The sequence below is a fragment of the Zosterops lateralis genome, assembly GCF_965231275.1.
Source record: "Zosterops lateralis genome assembly, chromosome: Z".
Classification (NCBI taxonomy): Eukaryota; Metazoa; Chordata; class Aves; order Passeriformes; family Zosteropidae; genus Zosterops; species Zosterops lateralis.
In genome coordinates this window covers 62465032-62491490 of record NC_139800.1, presented here as the reverse complement: position 1 = coordinate 62491490, position 26459 = coordinate 62465032, and the positions used below count along the sequence as shown (strand labels likewise).

General features: G+C 35.9%; 1 protein-coding gene across 1 annotated transcript in view; it reads left to right on the top strand.

Annotated features, from left to right (window-relative positions):
• MCTP1 (multiple C2 and transmembrane domain containing 1) overlaps positions 1 to 26459 on the top strand; it is a gene marked incomplete at its 3' end in the record, with an annotated part of 205984 nt that overhangs the window by 81019 nt on the left and 98506 nt on the right. Inside the window, 3 exon segments of the mRNA XM_083884436.1 lie at positions 1312 to 1442; positions 11951 to 12137; positions 17079 to 17172. Of these exon segments, the coding sequence (XP_083740562.1) occupies positions 1312 to 1442; positions 11951 to 12137; positions 17079 to 17172 (412 nt within the window).

Sequence of the window (26459 nt, the reverse complement as noted above, 5' to 3'; positions counted from 1 at the left end):
TACTGTTAGGGGTCATTCATGGCAGGGAAGACATGCAGAGTGATTCTGACTAGGTCTTCCTGGATTGATGCTGGGTTCCTCTTGGACCCTTTGTGTTGTCATATCCTCAAACCAGGTCATGCTTATAAGCTCATTTTCCTCTTCATGTCCTTAATAACAAGTTTCAATAAAGTTTTCTTCATGTATGAGCTTCACAGGTAGAGAGGGTTGATCTGCGAGATAATTATTGTGAAGACTTGCTTGGCTTTCTTGCCTTTTTTTTTCCTCTATTTTTTTTCCCAGCCAGTTTGAAAATGGCTGTTTAGGGAAGATGCTGGGACTGCCAATGATGCACATGACCTTCCTGTCTCGATAGCTATGACAGTCGCAATGGTTTTCATGGCCAGATGGAGGGTAAATTGAGGAAGAAGGCAGGAACATTTACTTGTCATATTTGTAGAGCTCTGAGCCTGCATTAGGGCCTCTTAATCTGAAATTAGAAGAAACCAAATTTCGTGGTTTTGTGAATTAAAAGTTTTCATAATCCTTTCTGAATTTTCTTCCTTTTTTCCAAGCCAGTAGAACTGGTGGTGGTAGGGAGTAGTGTTTGCTAAATTAGGAAGATAATAGGGGTCTTCTGTTCTTGCTCAGGACAGTGAATACTGCTTTTGTGTTGTGGTAGGAAATTCTGCAAGCTTTCTGTTCTTCACAGAAAGTTTAAGTGTGGTAAGAAATATATGGACTGAAATCTAGTGAAGTGAGAAGTAACTGGACTGACAATGATTAAGAAAGCTGCTTTCATCAGAGTTTCAAAGGAAAGGAAGTAAAATACAGTTTTGGAAGTGAACTAATTTTATTCCATAGGCAGTAAACCATTGTGTCATGTTTCTCCCTCTATTATTGCAGCTGGAGAAAAAAAGGATATGATACAATTGTTTGTTTAGGTACTTACAGTCACCATCTATGTGTTATTGCAGGTGCTTTGTTTACCTTTGGGCTCAGAAACATAACTTTATAGCTAACTGTCAATTCACAGAGGACATAATTTTTCTACAGAGAAATGGCTCTGTTCCCAGGACAAATCCTTTGTTCAGGAGACTTTTGAAGGTGACAGGTTGCAGGATTTTGGAAGTTGCTATTACATCAGAGAGCTATGAGAGAACTGGCTAGTAGTCTTTCCTAATTACCATTTTTTAATTCTCACTGCTTGAGATATTGATACTGCAGACAGAAAAAGCTTCCTGTATGAAGCTTCCTAATGATCGAATTTATAATTTAAGAAAGTGTATGCCTATGCAACATAATACAACTTTCTTTTTGTTCTCACTTTAGATTGTTCCAAAAACTTTGAATCCTCAGTGGAGGGAGCAGTTTGACTTTCATCTCTATGAAGAACGAGGTGGAATTATTGATATTACCGTGTGGGACAAAGATGTTGGCAAAAAGGATGATTTCATTGGCAGGTTTGTGCAATTCTAGCCTTCTTGATCCATGAGGAGGAGAGAAGTCCATGAGAGAGGATGTTTAAAATGAGCTTTGCCATTGAAACTGTTTCTTATGACCATTTGTTCTTGGTTTCTTGTTTGGGTTTTTTTTTTTTAAGTTTGGGGAGGATTTTCTGCAATGTTCCAGAACAATTTGCTGCATTGGTGTAATTTTTTTATGTTGATGATGTAATATAATTTTTATTGACCAGTAGATGGCAGCTTTTACCAATTGATAGACAGGTTTTCAAAATGAAATCCTCTGTTTAGAGCAATCACCAAGGTGCAGGAGGTTCCATACAGCAACATTCAGCTTGGAGGAGAAACAACTCTTGATGTGTAAGACCAAATTTATGTACCAATCTTTTTGGTAAATGAGAATAGAGTTCAAGGACTGCACACATATTTTGGGACAAAGTATCATTCATCTAATTCATATTCAGGAATAGTGAATCTGTTTGGGAATTCAAGAAATAGCTTATATTTGTATGGCTATGCTCCATTTTACAGAATAGGAGGTGGCATTAACTGTTAGCTAATAGGGGGAAAAAACATCTTGTGCTTATAGCTGCTACAAAGTAGGTGCTCTTTGAAAAGCTTGGATATTTGTTTACTTCATATTTTCCTTGATATCCATGCAGCCATAATAATAGTGTTAATAATGAACAATTAATAATCCTGTATATTTTTATTGTCTTTATTGGAGGTGCTTTCACTATCACTTTGACATGTTATCGTATGATAACTATCTGTATTTTACTGAAGTAATGTACTAATTTAGTCCTATGTCAACGTGGTATATACCTTGGAAAATTATTCCAGTTTTCTTTTTCATTTTAACCTTCTTTTGAAAATCTGGTGAGATTCAAAGTTTTCATGAGTGATTTTTCAGTGCATTTTTATCCAAGCACCACTTGCTGAAATATTGCTGCTCTTGATTTTTTTGACCTCTCTGTCGGTGTACATATAATCCCTCTTCAGTTTGTCCTTGCAGATACTCTCTTATTTCACCTTCTGTTGGTACCTTATCTCTGGTAATGTAACTTGCAAAAATATACTTCTCCAAGGAGATTTCTATGAAAAACTGTCATTTGTCGAACTCAATCTGAATACGAAAATAGGTCTTAATATTCCCCCTCCCTAATATTCTTTTCCAGTCACTGCAGATAAAAATCACCAACACCTGACAGCTCCACTTAATGCTGACCTCTCTTCCCCAGTTTCTCCTTTCAAGGCTGTCCCTAAAAGCTGGAAATATTTTGGTGCACATACTACAGACTTGCTCTGTGTGTGTGTTATGGTAAGTGTGAATTAGTTTTTAAAAGCACAACTGAGTCGTGCTCTGTGACTAAGGCTCTGTGGCTTTCAAGATACACATAATAAGTTGAATATTTTGATTCAGGTTCCAGAAGAAGTGATGATGAGGCTGTGGGAGGGAAACAAAACACTTCCTGGTAGCATTCTGTCATTGCTCAAGAATGGAGGGTAATCCACTTCATCTTGCTGCGATCTTCCTGCTTGCTTGAATAATGTGGAAGCAGCTGTAATGTTATATAAGAATATTTCTATTAAATGCAGATGAAAACTATTTCTTGAAGATGTCCTGCCTGGCCAAAATATGCCTAGGGAGAAGGCACACTAGATTGAAGAACTGACCGAACTGAGAGAAGGTTTCCTAGGTGGAAGGTAGAAGGGAAAAATTCCAGGATCTTCCTGGAAAATAGCACAGAAAATCTGTGTTTTTTCTGTGCTAAGCTCAGTTACTTGCAAATTGTATTTCAAACCAGAATGCTGTAAACTCTCCTGGAATGATACCATGTCTCAGCTGCAGTTTTGTGAAATAAAAGAAATGGGAAATCAAGAACATAGGCTTCTGTGGGTCTTGTGTATATTATTGTCCTTGTTAGGACGGAGCATGGTAAGGGCAAGTGAAAGCTGGGAATGTGACATGGTAGCAATGATGTGTGCTCAGATTGCAAGGTGTTGGGCTTGCAATCCATTTCTGAGGGCAGGAAAATACAGGAAAGATGTTCGAGAAGGTTGAGGAGACATGGAAGTGAGATTCTGGTTTTGAGGTGGCAAAGATGGAAGTGGAAGGAGTGGCTTGTACGATCCCCCTGTAAGAGGGAGGAAGATCTTCCTTGTGGGACGGAGGAAGGTGTTAAAAGGATGAGTGACAGCATAGCATCCTGGTTCAGAAAAGTGAAAGGAGATGTCTGTCACAGAAGTAGCATACAGCTCTGTCTTCATCTTGATGCCCAGGCATGTTCAGTATAGCAATGTCTGAAATGAAATGCTGACTAGTTGATTTCCATTCTTAACTTGAAGCATTTTGTGTTTATAAAATACATTTGAATTTCAATTGTGTGCATTCTCCATGAGAGTTTAAAGGTTGTAGCACCTTGTGAACTTCCATCTCAGAATATTCTAAAAAACCCCAAACCCTAGAATCAATTCAGTGTTTATTTCAGTAATTCAAAAGATGGGGAAAAGACCTCATACAAGAGCTTTGAGGAAAATGTATTTCCAATCATGCGCCGATTTGTATGAGAAAACACTATTCCTGACTAGAACTGAGCTGCATTATTCAGGAGATAAATTCTGCCATCCTTCTGAATATAGCTTTTAAAAAAAATAAATAAATCAATATTCCAGGACCAAAAAATGAGGTCTAGAAGTTCTTTTTATGGAAAGCACCAGGAGCTAAAGCCACATGGGCCACCTTCTTGCATTTAAAGAAATGTATAGACTTGCATAAATGGCATTAGTTATTGCTTCATCTGATAAGTAGAAACATATGTGTGTGTGTATTTTTCAGTGTGAATATATTTAATATTCACATGTTTTTGCTATGAGCAAATAATTTATGTTCTATATTGAGTCAATATGCTCCTGTGATTAAAAACATACTGCATTAAGTTTATGTAGGTAATACTAAGATCAAAATGAAGGTGATCTTAATCGTCATGTAATTATTTAGCTTTCTTATCATTTATGTTTTTGAAGGCAATTCTGACTGTCACCTTTACGATAATCAGTTAATAAATCCTCATGACTGTTACACCTTTATGCATAGCACTAATCTGAACAAATGGGCTGCTGACAGCTGCAATAAATTGCCAAGAATGAGTGCTGTCAGGGAACAAGTTGTTTCTGTGAACATAGAGAATAAGTAAATCCCATGTCATGCAATTTTATTCAGCTGAAGTTATTTGCAATCCGGTGCAGCGGGATTTATAGCATTATTAATTGGTATGAAAAATGCACATTTATTTTTAAAAGGACATTGACTTTTGCTTTTATTTTGTGCCAGGAAATTACTGCTGACTTCATCTATATCTATTTTCATAAGTATTTAGAGCTGCTATTGTCGTTTTTCCCATTTGATGCAAATTAAGAAAAAAAAGACTTTGTATGTAACAAATTCATTAAGACTGTGTATTAATTTTATCTATAGGAAAATGGAATTGCCCATAATCTCTCAAAATATTGACACAAATATTCAGATTGATTTTGTGAGTATCCATATAATGGATGCTATGAAATACAAAAGTTAAAATACTGAAAATTATTTATTTAAGTTTATAATTCCTAATCTGCTATGCCTCATCTGTTTAGGGATTTTTTTTTTTTTTGTGGTAACACAACCATAGAGTGGTTTTTGAATGCACATAAATAAAAATGGTATGCGACTATGATTCTCCAATTAATCTGAAAGCATGGGAATATGCTAACAAATTTCTAAATTAAAGTGAGATTTTATTTTAAAAATACAAAATTATAAAGTATTTATGGTTCGAAGTTTTTTTTCCCTCCTCTGACATTTTTGTAATTTTGCTGCGGGGGCCTGAGCATTATCATAGTGAACTGAGTTGTATATGAGTACTCCAACATGCATGTAAAGCTGAGTGAAGGACACTAAATATGCTACTGCCAGTGTTTCTTCCCAGATCTTTTTCTAAAGGTGTTGTGGAGACTGTGATTTATATTAAAATATTGGCAATTTTCTGTTGCCCTAGAGGAAGGTTTTGAATAGTATTTGTGAAGTCCATGTTAATATTAAAATTAGTTTAATGTTAATTAAAATTGATATTTAAAATGTTAAAATGCAAAGTCTTGAAGTTTTCTCAATTTTGCAAAACTCTATAAACAAGATGGCTTCCTCTGGAAAGGTAACCAGTACTTTATTATGCTGGTCTTTCAAAAATATTTTTTGCATTGCAGTTTGAAAATTTCTGCATGTGGAATTTTGAAAGGTGTATTATAGTAAAAATGTAAATATAATGGTCAATATGCTGTTGTAATTCTGACTTGAACTGTGTGCACATGTGAGTTACAGCAATTCTGTGCAAACACAGAAGAGCACACAACCAGTAGTCTGTGTGTATAATCGTTTGTTGATTATACATGATGACTAAAGTTAAATGAATTGCAGATGCATTTCTTGATGTAAAATAAAGATTATGCCTGAAGCACTAAAACGTAAAAATGCTACTGCCAGGTCTGCCTTTGAAAAATCCTGTGATATGCTGAGCCATCTCCATTTCTGATTGTTGTCAAAAGGAGACAGATGTAATACTGCATCTCAAAATTTGGCCTTTAGGTATTCCATACCTTATTTATTCCTATCTCAGCACATCTTTACTCTGCTAATGCAGAGGCACTTCTTTTCTACTAGAAAGCCAAAAGGGTTTCAGTTTTTGCTCACAAATCTTCAGTAGCTTTGTCTTACCAGATACTTTAGTATTTACAACTCATACTGACAGTTTTTATTGTCGTGTTCTGACATGAAATTGATAGCATTCTCCAACCTATGCTGAGATACAGAATGCTGCATGCAAGCTGGGCTGTTTACAAATCCTCCTTCTGACCCTATGTCTCCTCACATATGGAAGTCTACTTCTTGAAGAGTAGCAAAATAAAAAGAAGGGAGGAGGAAATATGGAATGGTCAGTTTAGACATGAGGAGCATGACAGTGTGTAGAAAATGGTGAAGAGTGCAAATAGGTTTTTGTGACAATTTATGAAAGGAACAGATTGGAGCTGTGTGAAAGCTCTTCCAAAATTTCTTGGGCCAACTAGTGAGGTCAGTGCTATATAGGGAGACATAATGTTTATCAAAGCAATAGGCTGATTTAGCAGATGAAAGTGTTAATTTTGCTGCAGAGAAATTGCACCAGTGACAGCACTAACAGTCTGTAGTATGTGGTTGTGCCATGGGGACAACCTAGGAAATATCACATCAGAAACCAGTTGTAAGTAATTTCTGCCTGTGCAATATCAAAAGTAAATCTGTAATTTTATGGTGAAGAACTATGCTTAGGAAAAAGTTAATCTGTCATTTCAAAATCCATCAGCAGGTTATTGTAGCATGGACTGTATTTCCTTTAGCAAGCAATAAACAGTAGTCCTGTGTTCAGGCATTGCTTGGTGACTGGTGAAATTGTATTTCATAGAGCTTTTATATTTCTGTTACCATGGCTGACTTACCCCAAACTGCAGAGCTCTTTCCTGCCTTCCCTCTGTTGCTACATGGCAACTGACAGCCAGGTCCTGCTGAGGTCACCTCTCCCAACTGCCCAGGGATCCTCTCCAGCTTCCCCAGCTTAGCACCACTCTCGTCCTTAGTCAATGTCCTAGTTACCTGAGATACTATCTCCTACCCCTTTGGGACCTTCCCTGGTTTTCAATCTAACACCTCTATCAACCACTTACCACAAGCATCGTGTGGAGTTCATAATTTAATTTCTTTCTCATTATCTTTACAGTTAAAAATGTCACGCTCTGATTCTTTCAAGAAATTCACATTACTGCAGTCAACACTCAGTGTTTCTGAGATGTATCATTTTCTGCTAGTGCTTTGCAAAATTTTCCCTCTCCTTTTGTTTCTTGGTTTTACTGGAACATTTTACTCTGCTCATAAAGGATGTGGAGTCTCACAAATTGTAGCAGTTCATGCCTTGCTGCTTCTGATGTGTGTCCAGCTCAGTTCTAATTGTGGAATCACACAGCTTCCTCTCCTTGGCATCCTTTGGAGCAGCATAGACCTGGATCACAGTGGAGTTAAAAATCGGTGTTCCTGAACAAGTCATGATGATAATTAAGTTGCCTGGTTTGTAGCCAAGTGGTGCTTTTCTGTCCCTATCACTTAGGATTGTGCCAGTTCCTCTTTTATGCTTTATTTTGTCATGTGAGAAAACGATCTCACTATCTGCTGTCTCTCACTTGCCTGGCCACCTGGCTTTTAAGAGGCCTTCTATGTCATGTCGCTACCTTTGTAATTCATTCATTAGCAAGAATATTTCACCAGGGTGCCAACACAGTCTTACATTCCAGGTTCTGTTAGAACTAAAGAGGGGAGGTGATTTTTACCTGTTAGACATGCTGATAATAAAATACTACACATAGTTCTGCCTTCCACACTTTAAAAAGGATGCAGGAGAATTTCACTGGATTAGAAAAGTTACAAAAAGTCATTTGAGGGCTGTAGGAGATATGTTCCTAGGAAATGTATAGGGAGCTGAAGGTGTTTAGCATATCAAAAGGAAGATCAAGAAGAGATATGATTATAGTGTATGAGTTCCTTCACTAGAAGAAAACATGAAACACTAAAGGGTTTTTCAACTGGTAAGGAAAGGCATAAAAAGAACCAAAGGCCAGATATATTCAAATTAAAAATAAATCTGAAATATATTTCTAGAATTTTGTGTCATTAACACACTGAACACAGTTTCAGACAAGTGGTAGATACCCCTTGAACCTTCAAATCTTCCTCCATGGGAGCTGTACCCTGTTTTTGAGCAATTCATCTGTGATAACTTTGGCACATGAGTTTGATGCACTTCTGTGGTTTTTCTCCCTTCTGATCTCTCAAGACTGAAAATCCAGCTACACATGGTGTCTGGTAGTGTTCACATGCAAAACTGATAGGTGGGATACATGCCCCTATGCCTCTTTCCAAAAAGCCAGCAAGACAGGGAAATTGCTCCAGTGCTTCTGCCCACCACTTGAAGTGCTGAAACAAGTGTTCACAGAAGGGGCCATACAGGAAAACTCAAACTGCCCTAAAAACTACCATTACCTACAATGTGATTTATATCATACTTGGAAATCTGTCTGTGGAGTTAATGGCAATTTTTTGTCAATTATTCTTCAGGCTGATCTCATTACAGGTGGAAAAAGTCTTTGCCTTTACCAGCAGCATGTAAAGAATACTTCCTTAAGACACAGGATTGTACAAAGTTAGTATTTTCTCATGTTTTCAGTGTGAGAGATGCTGGTCATATGCAGCTTATGGTCTTCTCAGAATGGCTGTAATTTTTCATGGTTCTCAAATTGAGAAAACAGAACAAAAATTTCTCATTCATTCTGCACCACTTTCTCATAACATACAAGTTCACCTTCATCGTCAAAGTATCTTTGTCCTTCATAGAGACACAATAGTAGGAAACAAATGTCTTTTTAGAGACCATCTTAACTGGTATAAAAGTCAGCATTGCTAAAGCTTTAAAGCTCAGAATACTTGAATATAATTTCAGTAAAATATAAAGGGACATTGTCAGCTTGAGCTTTCCGAAGATATTTACATTTGGAAAACAGACATTTTCCAAACAGATGCTTATTTTTGGAAGTATTTTGTTAGCTTCAGTCCTTCTAAGGAGTACAAAAAGGAGGTTTGTGGTTTTCCTATTGGAGACTGTCAAGGTTATTCTAGGAGAGAGTTAGTATTTAAGTAACACCTGAGTCAAACCAGACTTCGTTTTTTTGGTCCAATACAAAGATCTGGTGAGGACAGAGGAGAACAAACAAAAATTATTTATTTTTTCCCTCTTTTTTAGGATAATTTTGCATGAGATCAAATGAAGTTGATTTTTTATCATGAAAAAATTAACTACTAATGGGAAAAAATTGCAAATTTTCTTACAGTGTCTGTAGATTGGAAAGTCTTACCATTTTACTGAAGTGCATGTGCTATAAATACACTCCCCTTGTGCTCCTTGAGCCTTAGCACTTTCAAGTTAGGCACATGTAAGCTGCATCGCCTGCCAGGCCAGGGCACAGCACCTGGCACGGGTGATAAATCTGCTCAGATTTGTGTGCGTAAAGATGCTCTTAACCTGGACTTCCATAAAGCTCAAAGGTGACAGTCCTTAATGGAATACCCCTATATTTTTATCAAAATTTCTCAGGTAATCTGTTCTAGGTGTGGTGCTATTAGGAATATTTTATTGCTGTAGGAAAGGTGCACAGGTAAAATCAAATTGTCAGTTTCTTCTTCTAGCCTAAGTAAAAAAAATGGACTACTCATGTTGTTAAAGTGTTGTAGTTTCAAGAATTGAAGAAATTGGATCTCAGACCCACTGTATTAATTGTAATTATACATTGTAATTATACATTCATTGTATAATTGTAATCATACATTTACTGCCTTTTTCTGGTGGATATATGTGGGGTAGCTTTTGTTGCCTATTTTTGAGTGAGAGTGGATTATTTCTGCATTACTAGTATCATAATGGCTTTCTGATTCTTCCACTGATTTTAGGAGAGTTTAGACTGGTACTTTAAATGTTTATTGGTTGAAGACTCAATATTGTTGCTGAGTCCTATTTTTGAGTGGTATGTGTTTTGAAATAAATTAATAAATAAATAAAATAAATTTGAAGAGTACTTAATACCAGGGATATTTTAACCTACTATAGCTTTGAATGCATGATTACAATATTTGTTGTCTTAAGGAGGGCTTTAAATTCCTTACTGCACCCTAAATAAGAATTTGACTGTTTATGTACATGTACAAAGCTTGTATTGACTATCAGCCTGCACTGATAGCAACAGCTTTATTTTTCCTTTCTATTGCCAATTTAATTTCTCACTTCCTATCATACAAAGAGTTCAAAATAGAAGAAAAGCATTAAGCTCAGAGTACTACATTAATTAGAATTTTTTTTAATGTAAGGTTATTGAACCTTGTTACTCTATGAGCTTTGCACTAGTTAAGTGAACTGCATAATAGGCAGTAAATGTCCTTATAGAAACAAAAGACAGTTTTCCTGTAGTAAATCTGATCTGCCTGTGATAGCACAATGCTCATTTTACGAGGATGCATTTATTCTCATAATTGGCTATTTCCTATCCTTAAATGGCTATATTTTCATGTCTGCCACCTTCTTCTCAGTTTATTGGCCCTGCAGTGACGACATTGCCTTCAAAATCAATTGACATTTTATGAGAAGAGTTTGCTAGATGCTTAGTTTAGTGAATTAGGGGCATATAGTACATGCACTTGTCACATTAAATAATCACTGTTGAAAGTAGAGTATACAATGGCTAGCCTATACATAAACTACATACATTTATTTTATTTCAGTAATATTGGTGTTTTTATTTAGAGCTTTTTATTTATTTAAAAAGTTGGCAAAACTTATTTTGGGATGCTATAAGTATTCCGCATAGTGCTTTTTCCCAGAAATTTCTGTCCAATGCAAGCTGACATTACATTTGACACACACACGGAATTTCTATAAATGCTCAGAGTTGCAATCTAGGAAAGTTGAAACTTGTGCATTGTACAAATTAAAGTATTAAAACATCTAAGCTGTGGATAGACTAATCAACATCAAGATATTATTGTTTTATTCGAAAAGCTATAGTCAGCTCTTGAGTAACAGAGATACTCTTTTACCTTCCTTGCTTTGACTTATATTTCTAAAGAGGTTGCAAAGCTGTTTCTGCTGTCTGGCACATACGGAATCATTCTTCATTAGTTCAGTGTATGGTGCAGCCAGAGTTATTTGAAGAGGATCAAGGAGGGCAGATTTGCTTTAGCCACACTCAGCACACGCTCTGTGCAGTTAGATGTAATCCTTGCTTGTTACAGCATGAGACATTTTATTATATAGGGGGTTGTGGTATCAGATTTTACCCTAGGTGCCAGCATGAGCATTCTACCCACACACAGTTTACTGCATGAGAGCTGAGCCTTTCAGGAGGTGCATAAGTTGAGTTTCTCTATGCTCAGTCATCTTTATGCCATCATAATTAAGCCCATGTAGAATTTTATTTTTTAAGAAAGGGCTTTTACTGTTGTTAGGGAAAAACTGTTCACATGAAAACTTACATTTTGTATCTATACAAGAGATATAATTAAAAGTAAAATTGTATCTGGATTGGATTTTTCAAAATTTTTTTTACCGCATTTCAGTAAGGAATGTTAGCTAATCTTGTCTCTAGTGTCTTTGTGTTCTTATTCATATTGATTTTTCACTTCAAAACTGTTTGTTTGTAGCTCTAAAACTGTAGCTCTAAAAAAAGAGAAACAAGCGTCATGGGTTAAAGCTGAAGAGAAATTAAGAGGTTTTTTCAGAAGCTGGGTGGGAGTTTCTGCTTACTTTGGTTTTTTGGGTTTTTGTCCATTTGAATGCAAGCAAGCCAATGTGCTCGTTTGAGGTGAGAAAAACCACATGCTGATGGAGAATGTGTGTTTCTAGGTGCCAGGTTGACCTGTCGACCCTGAGTAAAGAACAAACCCACAAGTTGGAGATGCCTCTAGAGGAGGGAGAGGGATACCTGGTGTTGCTGGTCACTCTCACAGCCTCAGCTGCAGTCACTATCTCTGACCTCTCCATCAACTCCCTGGAGGACCAGAAGGAGCGAGAGGAGATACTGAAGAGATATGTATGAAATTCTCTTTCATCCTTTGTTAGCAAAATATTGGCCTATATAAAAAAATAACTAGAATGAGGTGGAAATCTAAATATATCTCTTCTATTCTAGTCACACCTAGTCAATGAAAATCATTTAAACTAGTTATTAATATACAAATAGTTACAGCCAGAACAGGTAACATCAAGAAGGCTACAAATGCTCTTCATACAATAAGGTTATTTTTTACATGGTAATTGAACTGTTTGTTAAGGTGTCACATAACAAAGATGATTTTACTGCCTTGCAGATAATTTTTACCAAGCACAAATTGACAAAGGGATCATTCAGCAACTTGACATTTTCTAGTGATTGTTTATGCCGAATAATTTGAGGTTCTAATGGTTTTCAGCTATTTTTTGGATCATCTGTTAAAGGGCAAGAAAACTTTTTTGTCTTCATATTAGAGGCTGAAAGCACATCAAAATAAATGTTTCAAACAATGCTTCCATTTTAAAATATTCTGAAGTAGATTATTTTAATTTCCCAGCATCCTCACATTACACAGAATCTTTGTAGTTTTATCAAAGCAACAGAGAGGGGAGCTCTTACTCCAGCATTTGCTAATACCTAAATCACTGAAAGTAACTGTCTCACTACACACGAAGAAAGAAGGAAAAAAATGCTATTTCCACTTGCAATTACAAAGCTTTTATTGTACAATGCTGCCAGGTGTTTAGAAGGGCTTCTCTAGACACTCAGCCATTAAACCAAGCTCTGACTATCAAAGAGGCTGCTTAATTTATTTTTAAGATTTAAAAATATTCCTATTCCATGACGGACATCCTTTCAATAACTGAATTTAATAAAGATGTACCTTATCAGGCTGTGCAGATAACATGAAATCCTAGTACTAATGCTGTACAATATTCTTCAAACAGATTAGCAGGATGTGTGCTTCAGCAAATTTATTCTGTCTATCTCCACTGTATCAGCTGTCTGCTAATGCTTGTACAACTCATACACCAATAGTGTTATCATAAACACAATTTAATAGAGGTGACTTAGCGAGGCTAAATATAATATTCCAAAATGAACTGAAGGCTAGGATATTGTCCACCATCTCTGAAAAATAATTACAATTAAGAGAGTTACTGCACATTTTGGAATCCACCAAGACAGTCTGTGGTTGTCAAAACAGATGTCTATGAGTAGAATAATTTTTTTGATGGATATGATTTTGAGGTGCCATAGTTCCTGCTACCAACAGCAACAATAACATATTTCTGTGGTTTATTCTGTGTGATGATATGGCAGACAAGTGATACTGATGGGTTTGATTATTTCAATAGCAGTATAGAAACGTTATGACTGTACTGTTAATAATTTTCCCAAAATCCTCAATTTTTTGTCCCGAGTGTAAAGCATAATTATGTGGCATAAGATTGATCTGGTTTATTCCTGTTTCTTGCAAATACAAGGATATGTGTCTGTTCATATATTTACATTGGTGTATGCATTTGAAAACATTTACATTTTAGGAAGATATTCATATTGCAGAGCTATGAATTTCTCATTATGTGTTTCTGAAAATTGTGACATTTATATACTTTTTTGATAAATTCTACTGTTTTTATTAAAATTACCAGCAGAAGAAAGAATTTACCAAGATCAACTTAATTAATATTTTAGGTTTATTTTCACTGGTGTTCAATTTGACTTCGGTATTCATATCTGCACTTCAGAACGAACTCAAAGACAACATGTGCAATTAGCAAGATGTAGAGTTCTCTGTTGAGTGGCTGTATTTTTGGGTTTATTTCTTCTTAAAAACATCTAGCTTCCATTTGAGAAATGTATTTTGCACCCTTTCTACAGCCAAAAACAGTTAATGAGCTGACCTTGCCATCAGATCAAATAGCCTTAGAAAATGACTCTATTACTGTCACTTAACCATTTGTAGCTGAACATCAGAGCCCTACAAATTAAACAGGCATTACTGTTTGAACCATTATTTTACCACAATTGTCTGAAAAGATTAATTCCTTTTGGGGTGAGGAGGGGGGCACATTAATGGGTACAGACCAAGAGAGATTGTATGACCTTTTCAGAACTGGTGTGCTGAACTCATGGTCCCCCTTGTCACAGTTTAAAAACCAGAGGAGCTAGTTTAGAGAAGTTGTTAGCATTCCATTTTTATTATGACATTTCACAGTCATCCGATTTAATGTCCCTTGACCAGATTGTCCACTGTGAGACGATGGGCTTGAAATGTTATTTAGAGCATTGATAAAAGGTGAGCGGTTCTAAGATGACAGCGAGTCATAAGGCTGGTGGTGTGACATTAATTTTCTCCATAACAGAGATGGAATAAGACGTCATGGTGACAAGCTGTCAATCAGTACTAGCCCCTCAGTGTATCTCAATGCCATGGGATGGGGTATTGCTTCTCCCATAATAGAGCTGAACTGAGATGCTCTTCCTGACAGCTGCTGCAGCCATACAGAAAATATATTATACAGCCTTTCATTAAAAAAATAAAGAAGACTCATCTCCAGAGCATTTCAATCTTCTCCCATCTATTGAGGGCTGAAAAGATTCCCAGCAAATCTGTGATTCCTCTGCCATGGAAATTCTAGGCTTCAGAAACTATGCGGATTTTTGATACCTTCAACAATAATCATAAATAAGAAGGCAGAATATCGTCTGATAAATCATTACTTAAAGTTATATATTTAAAGTAATGCATTGAAGTAATTTGCTTCTCCAAGAGCATCTGTTGTGGCATTGTATTCATTTTCATCAGTCTCCCCAGTCAGTATGTGCAGTAAATGAATCTAAGCCAGGTACTTTCTGAAAATAAAGTTCAAAAATTCTGTGGGATTCTAACAAAAGTGGCAAAGCGAAATATAGCACTAGCACCCTTTTGAAGCGTGATCTAACCAGGATGAAATTTGGAAAAAGGGGACTTTGTGGCATCATAGGAAGCGGGTGCCTTTGCTTGTCTCACTTTGTATTTGTTTTTTGCTTTGTTTTATTTCTACAGCTTGGTGTTTGTTTTGGTTGCTGGGAAACTTGGGTAGAATGTGGAAACATTTTTGTAACTCTTGTCATTTTCATCATGCGTATTACAAAATTATTTTCATCATGCGTATTACAAAATTATCTCTGTTCTGGTACCAGTTCTGATAAGAAGCTTCCAAACCCTGATCATCATTGTAATAAATGAGCAGTGCCACGACCCTTTTGAATTGTACCTGTGCTATCTGTAATACCATCTCTGCTACCCTCAGCTTGTAAGCACATGAACAAGGAGTTGAGTGTTTGCTGATTAAAGTTGACCATCAGTATTTTTAAGTCATATTTATGATGATTATCTTATAATTCTTAAAAATTTATTCACTGTTACCCTGTTAGAACATGATGCATGTATGTAACATATGAGCTACTACACTTAATTGGATTTTTAAGTTCAGTGTAGCAAGGTCAAATCTTCACTGTAAACAATAAATGGTCAGCTGGAGTTTGTGAAATTAGTATCAGTGTGGTTTAACTGTTAGAATTGTCTTATTAATAGAAAGGGATGTATATTGTATGTCTAACATCTTAATAGATTTTCTGTGCAAAAGCATACTGCTTTTGCAAGCTGACATTTATTATTTCATTTAAGCAACATCTGTGATTTTTAGATTCAGTGATATAATTTATTCTCATTTTCCATAACAGTAAATTTTGCTTTTGTAATCAATTAAGGAATTTTTGTTTTTCCTGGTGCTTGCTTTTTGTAGAAATCTGGACATTGTCATAGGCAGTGGAAAAAGTTTCATCACAATAAAATTTTAGAAAAAACTATAGGCATTAAACACATTAGTCCAGATTTTAAAATATTTCAAAGTAAAGGTATGGGCTAGCATTTATGAACAAAATTTGCAAAACCTACCAAAAATGTGATCACATATATGGATTTGCAGATCTAATTTTAGTTTATTCTTTCGGACTTCCTCTCCTAGGTTATCTAAGAAGTGAACAATAGAGCCAGGCTAGTTATAAATTGATTCCAGATTCAAAGTTGCATTCAATGTTTTATCATTTAAAACTCTGCAGATTTTAAATAATAGTAAAAGCTAGAGTTTGAGAAATGCAGCATGTCCCACCTAATTGGTGACATACTCCCAGTTAGTTTTAGTTACTTGAAAAAGGAGCAGCAGTGGAACATGGTTTTTAATAAGCGTTCTAAATCTATGTTGGATGACTAAATGCAAGTGTTAGTGTAGTGAATTCTTTTTTCTTCCTCTTCTTTATACATGTAGATTTTGAAGAAATTTATGCTAAAAAATATAACGATTTATGGTAGGAGATTTCTGCCATGGAATTTGAAACATATTTAATTCTTTTTTTATCCTTTCTGCATGTGATTATTATGAAAGTTATTAAGTAGTTGTTATCCTCTTTTGATTTCTTTTGCTGATGTTATTCACAAGCTTATATAGGTGTATATGATATATGCAAGCTTGCATGTAATAGTCAACTACAAAAATCTATATTGGCCCCAGGTCACTGCTCAAGATAATACTGGAGCCATCAGAGGGAAAATGTGAACACATATCTTGCAAAATAAATCAGGGAGAGGAATTGTTTTATTTTTTGTGTTAATTTCTTAATTTACTGCTATAATTTCAATTTTTGAAGTACAGTAATTCCATAGTATTAGGGGATTAATTCACTAGAATTTGTGTTACATTTAATCAATCATATTCTAAATTTTCATTTGTAATTTTCATTGATAAGTTAAAGTTGCAAAATATGGGAAGAAATGCAAACAACTGCATGCTCTTCAGCAAATAATATTTAAAAGTCAAAGTATGTTGACAGAATTACGGTAACTTACATCTGGGCTAGGAGGAGAGTGTTAATATTGCTTTTGGTTTGTCTCTTTTTCAATCCAGAATTATTTTTCTTTTTATTATTTTTTAGAGTCCAATGATGATGTTCCATAACATCAGCGATGTGGGATTTCTTCAGGTGAAGGTCATCAGGGCAGAAGCATTGATGGCAGCTGATGTCACAGGCAAGGATTCATTTCATTTCTGTGACACTGAATACCGTAGTAAGATTTGGTGGTTTTAGAACTGGGAAAAAAATGCTTAAAACAAATGATCGTTCTGTTTGTGCAGTTTCACCTTCTACTCATTACCGAAAAAATCTAAACATAAATAAAAGGTTTATAAGCAAGGCAGCAAATCATTCTAATGTTAGCAGAGCCCTGTGTAGGTTCTTTCTGATAAAGGTGAAATAGACATTTTTCTCCATCAGATAGCCTATAAAAATTACACAGAATAAACTTCTTTTATTTTAGTAGATGAAACTATACAAAATTATCAACATTAAATTCCAAGGAACAAGACAAATAAAAGGTTCCAGACTTAGATACTACTTTAAAGTTGTTTCCAAAAGAACCACTTCATACCTGTTAGATATTTAGTGAGGCTGCTGTTGGTTTGAGACATTTCTGCAGTTTTCTATAGCTACTGCTTATCTTTTAAAGATAAGGGAAATAAGAATTTTTTTTTAATTTTTTAAATTTTATGTTTTAAGTTGAATGGTTTATTTGACGTGTTGCTTTGCAAAATAATAAAAAAGTATTTCAGCCATACTGACCATATTTCTCCAGAAGTGTCCAGGTTATCTCCTCTAAGTACAATCACCTTCATACCACATGAGTTGAATGGAGCAAAATGAGCTGCATCTGTGTCAGAAAATGGCTATCTCTGCTTTAAAATAATGATGAAATTTTTTAAAAATGGGAAGAGAGTAAAAGGAAACTACAATAAATCTTTTGTTAAAGGAGCAGAGAGCAACTTACATGATTTTTAGTAGTTTTTGATAATTAATATGACTACCAGTATTCAGAGAAGGAAATAGTGATAAAATTTCATTTTATTGCTGAAATTGATTGTCCAGTTTGTGGCACACAAAATAACAGATTCTATTTTTGGTGAGGCTGTAGAAATGCTTCTAAAGATCCCTTCATCTGGTTTGACCTTATAATCCAATGTTGTCTGAACAGAGAGAGATATTAAGTTATTCAGGGGCAAATGGCATAATTCAGTCTGTGATCTCGTTCAGTCTTTGACTTTTCCAAATCAACGTGTTATTTGTGCTGGTTGAACAATTTTTTTGGAAATATATTTGATTCAATTAAAGATGTATAGAGCTACCAAAATTTTTCAGACATTATATTTAGGATGATAGACAGGAAGATGGAGAAGAACACTCAGTATCTTTCCTTGTTAGTAAGAAAAAGCATTTATACAGTATATGTATTTTGTAAGATGGCAGCAAATTGCAAATGTGGCAGAAATCTTGTATATTCTGGACGAAAGTAACCGAGTATTTTGAAAAGAGGAAGTGGTTTTATTGTGTGCTGTTGCAGTTTTTAGCTATTTCTAGTAACTTATAGTTATGTACAGGTTATTCATTTAAAATAAAACTTTGAATAGTAATAGGGAGAAATAAAGTGGGTGTTTGGTGATTGTCAATAAATCATGTTTGCAAAAATTCTCTCAATACTTGACCCACCTTTATTCAACTAAGTAATTAGTGTGAAGAGTTCTGTCATCAGTGGTCTTACTTAGACCACTGAGGATTCCTTCTATGAGTAAAAGCCAGTTTGCTCATCACACTGTATTGTGTTTTTAGAGTTAATCTTTTGCTCCCAAGTCTGAAAAGTAGCTGGAACAACTGTATAATATCTGTGAGTTTTGCTCTGTTTTCTGTCTGCTAAACATATCCCATTTCACTTCCAGGAATCTTTTCACGTGAAGTAATAAATCAAAATTTATTAGTTTGAGCTGACTAGATTTTTTAAATTCTTAATATGCCATCATTAAACATAAGCACAAAGGGAAAAAAAAAATCTGTAATCTTTTAAGTAGTCATCAATCCTACTACCATTGCAAGGATTTTTTTTCCCCTCCCTTTCAAAACGTGAAATTTTTCCTTTGTACCATACATTGAGCAGCATTGTAATACTGTACTAACTCTGTGTGAATAAAAAGCAGTTGAGACTCCTGTTGAATCAATGAGTAAAAAGCACAAATTACTTTTCAATGAAACCCTCAATTCTACTTCTTTCCTCGGAAAGCTTGTAGCCTCCCTCAGCAGAATGCTACTACAGTAGGTCAGTTTTCTTAAGCCCCTAATAAACTGTTGATAGCCAAGAGGAGTTATTTCTCTCCACTTTCAGTAGCCAAATGTTGGACAGTGTGCTTCAAATCCTTAGGATCAGTACAGATTTTTTTGAAAAAGAGAGTAATTAAGGGTGGCAGTCTGGGTCTCAGCTTAAAACCCCCTTCACATGTACATGCAATGAATAATGTGCCAGGATGAGCTGAAATTTCAGTTAAGTTGTAGACAGGGGAGCAAGTAGACATTACCACTTTTGAAATGCTGTACTACTGGAACACACCATAACTGGATATTAAAAATACCCCAGAAAAGTACAGTCAGACTTCTCACTCAACCCACTTGCCAGGAGATCTAGGAGAGGAAGAACTACTGAGAATCTCCCCACTGGTGCTTGAAAGCTTAACTCAGTTTTTGGGAGAGCTGAAAAATAGGGTATCTTTTAGGACCAGGGCCTTTGGGAAAATTATTGGGTTTCTGTGGTTGTTTCCCCCAGAAAAACAGTGTCGTTTCATAATCAGTACACAATTTCAGGGATTCCACCAATGCAAAATTATATTCTGTTGGAAATTGTACTCACAGCAAATACTCCTTTCCAGAAATTATATATTATTTAGTATAAATTCTTTGAAAGTGTAATCTAATGAATGGGAAGATACTGAAAATGAAGTTTACTTTTTCATTCTCTGTCTGAGAAGAAACTTTCAATTGGATCCTCCATTGTGTTTTAGCTACTCAGTGCATGGCTCTTTTCTCCCTAAATGCTGAGTTAGAAAGAGTTATATTCCTCTTTCCCTAAATCTCTGCTTGCTCGTGGTATCTCTGGCAGACTTTCTCAAAGATTTGGCTGCTTGCTGGCAGTATAGATGCTGCACCTACAGTGGCATCCTTTGATATCTTTGATATAAGAGATTTTCTGGTGGTTCAATAAAACCTAAAGTATGATGGACTCATCATGACAGTTGATTTCTGACATTGTACATATGGATTTCACCTAACCTACATAACCTACAGGGAGTAAAGCAATAAGCCCTTTACTGTGACATAGTTTATGTTTAGGCAATAGCCAGATGTATCTATTCCGTCTGCAGCGTAGTCGGGTATAGGTGGGTGGTTGTGCAAGGCTGCTGGCTTTGCAAGGCAGTGTCTGCATCTCTTTTACTGGGGCAGATGCATTGTTTCTTTTCCTTGTGTCATGAAATAAAATTCAAAATCTCTGCCTTATCATTGATAAAAAGTAAGCAGAGTGGGAAAATACGTGCCACAGGTTTGATCAATTTCAGCAAAAGTGCTGAGCTTTTAAGGAATAATAGTAACTCAGATTCATTAGCAGAGCAAAACTCAAGCTCCATAAGATGGTCTGACTAGAAAATAGATTGTTTTGTAGTCTTCGGGCTTTAATTAAGATGTGTTCAATTCTAGCCCCCTGGCTCCCTTCTCCCCCTCCCCCCACCCTTCTTGCTGTGTCACAGACCAGCGATCAGACGCTTTCAGAGGGTCCAGCCCATGACTTTGACCTTCTGCGAGGTCTTGTGTTCCCTGGGGAACCGTTCAGCTCATGAGGTCTGATTTCACACTTCCAGGATGCCTTGGCTCTCATAACAATGACAGGGAGACAAAGCCCTTTAGAGTGGGCCGCATGGGGACTTGTTTAAATTGGAAACTAGAGAGGAGTCAAGGAACAAGGTTACAGGCTACAGAATAGTGCTTTTAATAAAGAGCTCACAGCTCTGGTTCAGCTCAAAGAGGGCTATCTCTGTACAATTAATTGAGACATTTATCTGGAGCATCTTAGGCCTCCACTTTCTCACAGAATTATGTGATAAATATCAGCTAAGAGGCAAATGAAATGTGCATGAAATGAATTTTTAACACTTTGATTACTGTGTCTTCAGTCTTCATTAGAAGTAAATTTATTTGTATTTCTGTCCTCATTTTTAATCAATTGTCTGTGTTTTTTCTGAGTACTGTGATTTCAGAACATTATATAGCAGAGAGACTTTACTAGAGAGCTCAGTGATATTTAGGTTTGTTTTCAAAAGCTTTTCAGGGTTTTCCCCCTCTAAAGAAGAGAAACTAGGCATATAAAATGAGTCAGATTTTTGTTTTCTTCCTTTTATTTCCCCTCTCCCGGTTTTATGTCTGGAATTCAGCCTCTCTTCTAAGAAAATTTCATGTTAAATTTTGATTACAATACTTGAAAGTAGGATGAAGACGCCAAGATGGCTAATTGTGCTGAATGTAAATGTCTTTTCTAAAATCTGTCCTGCTAAACTGTTGTAACATCACATGTGAAAAAATGGTCTTTGAAATAGTTCTTTAAATGCTAGGAAATGTCAGCGTGATGAACACAAACATTAAATTCACAAAGGTATGGAAGCCCATGCGTTTAAAATTGAATGAATAAATTCAGAGGCCCTTTGGAAATACGGTTCCAAAAGTAATTTGCTCAGTCAATTAGTGCAAACAAATTTCAATATACACTTGAAGTATCTCCACAAAGTACAAAAATTTAGCAGATGGGCAGAATTCTGTGGTAGATAAAATATTTCATCAGATCCTATCATATAGGTCACCTGAAGATGTGGTCCAATATTATGTACAGCAAAGGTACTGGGTTTTAAATACCAATTCTAGCACAGTAATGGAAAAAACAGGATTTAAAAGCTATTTTTTAAAGCTATTTTATGAAAAGATATTTTCTGTTAACCATAACATTTATAATTATACATACAATGAAGGGATGACGTGTGATTAGTTTTTTTTTAAGTATGCTGGTGAGATGAGTTTAACTTGATTATGGCATTACACTGACTTGCTTTGTAAGAGACCTCAAGCATTTATGGTATCAGTCTGTTGCAACATGTTTGCATCAGCACAGATAGAGTAGAATTATAATTCCCATTTTAAAGATGGAAAACTAAGAAAGGTTAACTGACTCAGCTAAGGCCAACAGAGCAAGTCCTTGTCAAAGGTGGCATTTCGCTTGGGTTCTGTACTTAATCCATTAGATAAGGCAGCTTCTCATGCTATTGAGCCATTCCTCCTCCTGGCCAAAGGTCAGACTGACTGTTCTGCTGCAAGCAGCTGGCTGGCAGGGAGCTTGGAACAACATTAGTGACATTAGTGTCTGCATGAGTGGCACTGCCCCCCAGAGTCATGAACTGGCTGTCTTGTCTTCTAAAAAAATAAAGGCTTTTTTTTTGCTGTGGGACTTAGATCCGTAATGGATAGGCATGGCCAGAGGTAGGAGAGAATCATAATAGCCTATGAAATATTCAAACAATATTTTGGCTTCTATAGCTGTGTTAAAGTTGGTTGAACTTTGTAAAGTTATGGTTTGAGAACCTGACTTTTAAATGTAGAAATGGAATTGAAATTCTGTATTAAGTTTTTAAACTGTCCAAAGCATTTTTAGTTCAGTTTGGTAATATAAAGTTGATAATGCAAAAATTCATATAATATTTAGTTTAGAATAAGGCTAATGATTTTATGAAAATTGCTTCATGGTCTAGCTAATGCTGAAATTGACTTTTTATCAGTTTTTGTAACTTTATGGACTATGAAATGGCAGAATTATGAAATTATCTCTTTCCCTGGAGTTATACTGAAGCAATGCATGTTTTCCATAGCCATGGTAGAAGTATCTCTGAAGGACTAATAGATATCTAACCCAATGCTATCTGCTGTCCCTTGTGAGTTAATACTTCAGAAGTGCAATAAGTTTTTTGGAGGACAGGTAGATCTGCCATGTGCTCTCTTTCTTGCATATACTCTGAAGAACAATTATATCAATGAAAACACCTAGGAAGAGCCCATGGCAGTATTAATTAAGAGAGTAAGAGCCTTTCTACAGTGACTGGTGGCCTTAATGTTTTTTTTGATTTTCATTCCTACAGGCTGGAATTTCAGTGATTGACAATAGAGAAGCATGATGTTTAATACTCTACACAAGTGTTTTCTTCCTTTCTAAAACACAGAATTATCCTACTGCATAACATACAGATGTTTCTGTATTTTTGTTCACTAAAGTCTTCTGTTTTACAATATTAATTCGATAATAAGCAGAGGACATGCAGTTTTCTGGAGACAAATGCATGTACTTGATAGAGTTTTATGATAAAAAAAATATCACTGTTGAACTTGTACAAAACATGACAAGCAAGTTGTTCAAATTTAAGATTTGACAGCTTTTCATCAAAGAGAAGTCTGCTTTGTACACAAGTGGAGCTAGGAAGTGAGTACGAAAGTGCAGTTATATTCAATTGAAGTCTCAGTTTGAAAGAACTGCTATGTTCCAAAATCAGTTTTTGCTGGAAAACAGTTTGCAAAGAATCAAAAATTTATCTTGGATGATTTTCACCTTGGGGACCATTGAAAGGAGGCCTATATAAATTGCCCAGAAATGTAAATTATATCATATTGCAGTTTGACAGCTCTAACACTCAGGTAAAGTTCTTAATTAGGCAAATTGAAGACCCTTGCATCTGAATTGGTCACATGTCTTTAGCATCTCTTGTGACAAAAGTAGTACTTTTGTAGTTGAATTTGAGATGACACACAGTGGTTTGTGGTTCTAGCTGCCCCCTAGATTGGGCAGTTCAGCTCCCGTGCAGCCTGGAAGATGGGCTGCAGTGGTGTGTGAGACTGGCCCACCAGCCCATGGCCATTGTGGTACAGGGGTTCACAAGTCACCTAATATGTTGGATGCTTGCTTGTGAGTACCAGCATAGAGAGCCAGATGAAAGTCCCATGGTGTTTGAACACCATGGATGGAAAGGGCCTTGCCCAAACTTTTCCACTAAAAACCACACAGGCTGTGTGGTGCTGTGGCTACTTGAGAAGAAAATCCAGCAGCTGAAATTGTGTGGGGAGTAAAGCTTTGTTGTTTTGATTTTCTAAGTATTTTGAGAAGCAGATAAAGGTTGCTTCTATCAATCACTGTTTAGGTCTCTTTTCCATCATGAAAAAGTTCATTTGGTAATTTCTTGCAGGAGAAAAATGTTTAGGTGGCCAGCCTAAGCAGATAATGAATCTGAGCTGCCAACTGACTTTGATTTGTTTGTGAAGGATTTCCTGGGCTTTGAGGGACTTTGAGTTTTGAAGAAAACAAGTTCCTCATTGCTACTTCCTTTGGAGAGCTGGGGCTGATTTCAGGTTATGGGCGTGCAGTTCATCCAGGAACACATGGTAGTTTTGAGAAACAAGGTAACAAGTAAAAGACTAATTTAAATTAATTGATGTGTAATATGTAGGACACAGTGCTGACTGAAGTAAAATACTCTTCTTAGATCTAAGTAAGGTAATCTCAGTTTGTGCTCTGGTCTTGCACCATCTAAAAATAGGGGATAGCACAAAGAAGGATATCTGTCAAACTAGATGCAACATGTGGCCTAAAATTCAAAAGCTTCAAAGATAAAAATAAAGATATAATTCAAAGCTTCAAAAGATAAGTAGCTCTTTAGGGTTTTTTTCAGTGGTGGCATGCATTACAAAGTAGAACTCCTAAACTTCATTCTCGGATAGTCTAGTTCTGTAACAGGTAAAGGGGGAAAACAGATGAGGGAGATCCATCAAAAGAAAAGTTGATTTTCCTTCCAATTATGCATATTATGTAAATTAGCAGTTTATTTCTATAATTTCAGGAGCCCTTAGGACTGTAAGTAGAGACCAAAAAGCTTGAGACATTACAGCAAAAGAATGGATAAATTAATAACTTTGTATTGAGGTTTTCTGTGGGTTTGATTTCAGTAAGTTGGAATGTGTACTTTGCTTTTTCACTTCCTACTTTTATCAGGAATTCCTGCAATCAGTGGTAAGGTGTGATTGCAGTTAGCCCCACTATGGTCATGGGATACTCAAAATTTTCAGTGTTGGTGTTGGTGCTGCTGGGAGCATGCTTTTGATGTCTGGCTTAGGCAGGTGGCAGTCATATTATTCTTGTACAGCACTGACCACAAGCTTAGAAATATATTGAGAAGTTTGTTGCGGATGTCTGCCTAATCAATACGTCTCTAAAGTCACTGGAATAATAGCTGGAGGCCTACAAAAAGCACAGAGGAAGGATTGCTGGTTTGGAAGATCCTTAGTAGATACAGAGGATTGGGTAGAATTTCTTGATGTATGAAAGGTTTTATACACTTATATACAACAGTTGTAGTTTAGTTTATAGTGAAAGGTGTTGTCATGACAATATAATATGGAATGATATAACTGAGCATAGGCAGCAGAAGACTAATCAGAGGTTTTTAAGTGTACTTTTACAAAGGCTAGAGGGAGAGCACATACTCTTCTGAACGTGTGGTTCTTTCCTAAAAAATGAGAAAAATAATTTATGTATCACTTACTTGAAATAGCTAATCACATTAACTGACAGTTTTTTGAGGCTGCTGGTGCCTTTGTTAGAGTGTGTTGTGCTTAAGGTTCTGGTTTTGAATAATATAGTGTTGTTAGATCTTTTGGGTCCTCCTAGAGACCAAGGAGACCTAAGGACATTTTTTACTATTTTCATGCTCTCTTAAAGCTTTCATTGGGAACAATCCCATTATTTTGAACACTCTTGAAATGAAGCAAGTTGCCAAGGCTGTCAATGAGAATTAAGATTGCAGTTATTCTTTCTAAGAATGAAAACTTGAAAGATGACAGATATGAGTTTCACCAAGTCTTCATGCATTGTTCTCTCTTTGTCTTTCTGGATTACATTCACTTATTTGGGTAAGTATCTTAATAATGTTTGCACATACCTTATGCTGAGCGTGTCAGCAATGAGTGGTGCCTTTCAAAGGCCCAGCTTGGTTATGAGTGTTTCGGCATATGGAAGAAGTGCCCATAGCCAATGGTGAAAGTGCATATGGGAACTTTTTAACCAAATAAATCTGATAAAACCAACATTCCTAAGCAGAGATGTTCAAAAGTGGGAAACTTCTCTTTATCAGCCATGGTATTTGAGCTTTCTCTTGAACCATGTCATGATATTGCCTCTATTCAAATTTGTTCTTGTAGTATTTTCAAGTTATAGGAAGGAGTAGGTGTGAACTTTAAGTGAGGGGTTTTTTCATTTCCGAAAACTGTTTGTCTTTGGTTTGATTGAGGAGCTCTGTAATTAATGTTACATATTATTGATTGATACGAATGTAAATCTGTAAGAATAATCATTGAAAGAGTGCATGC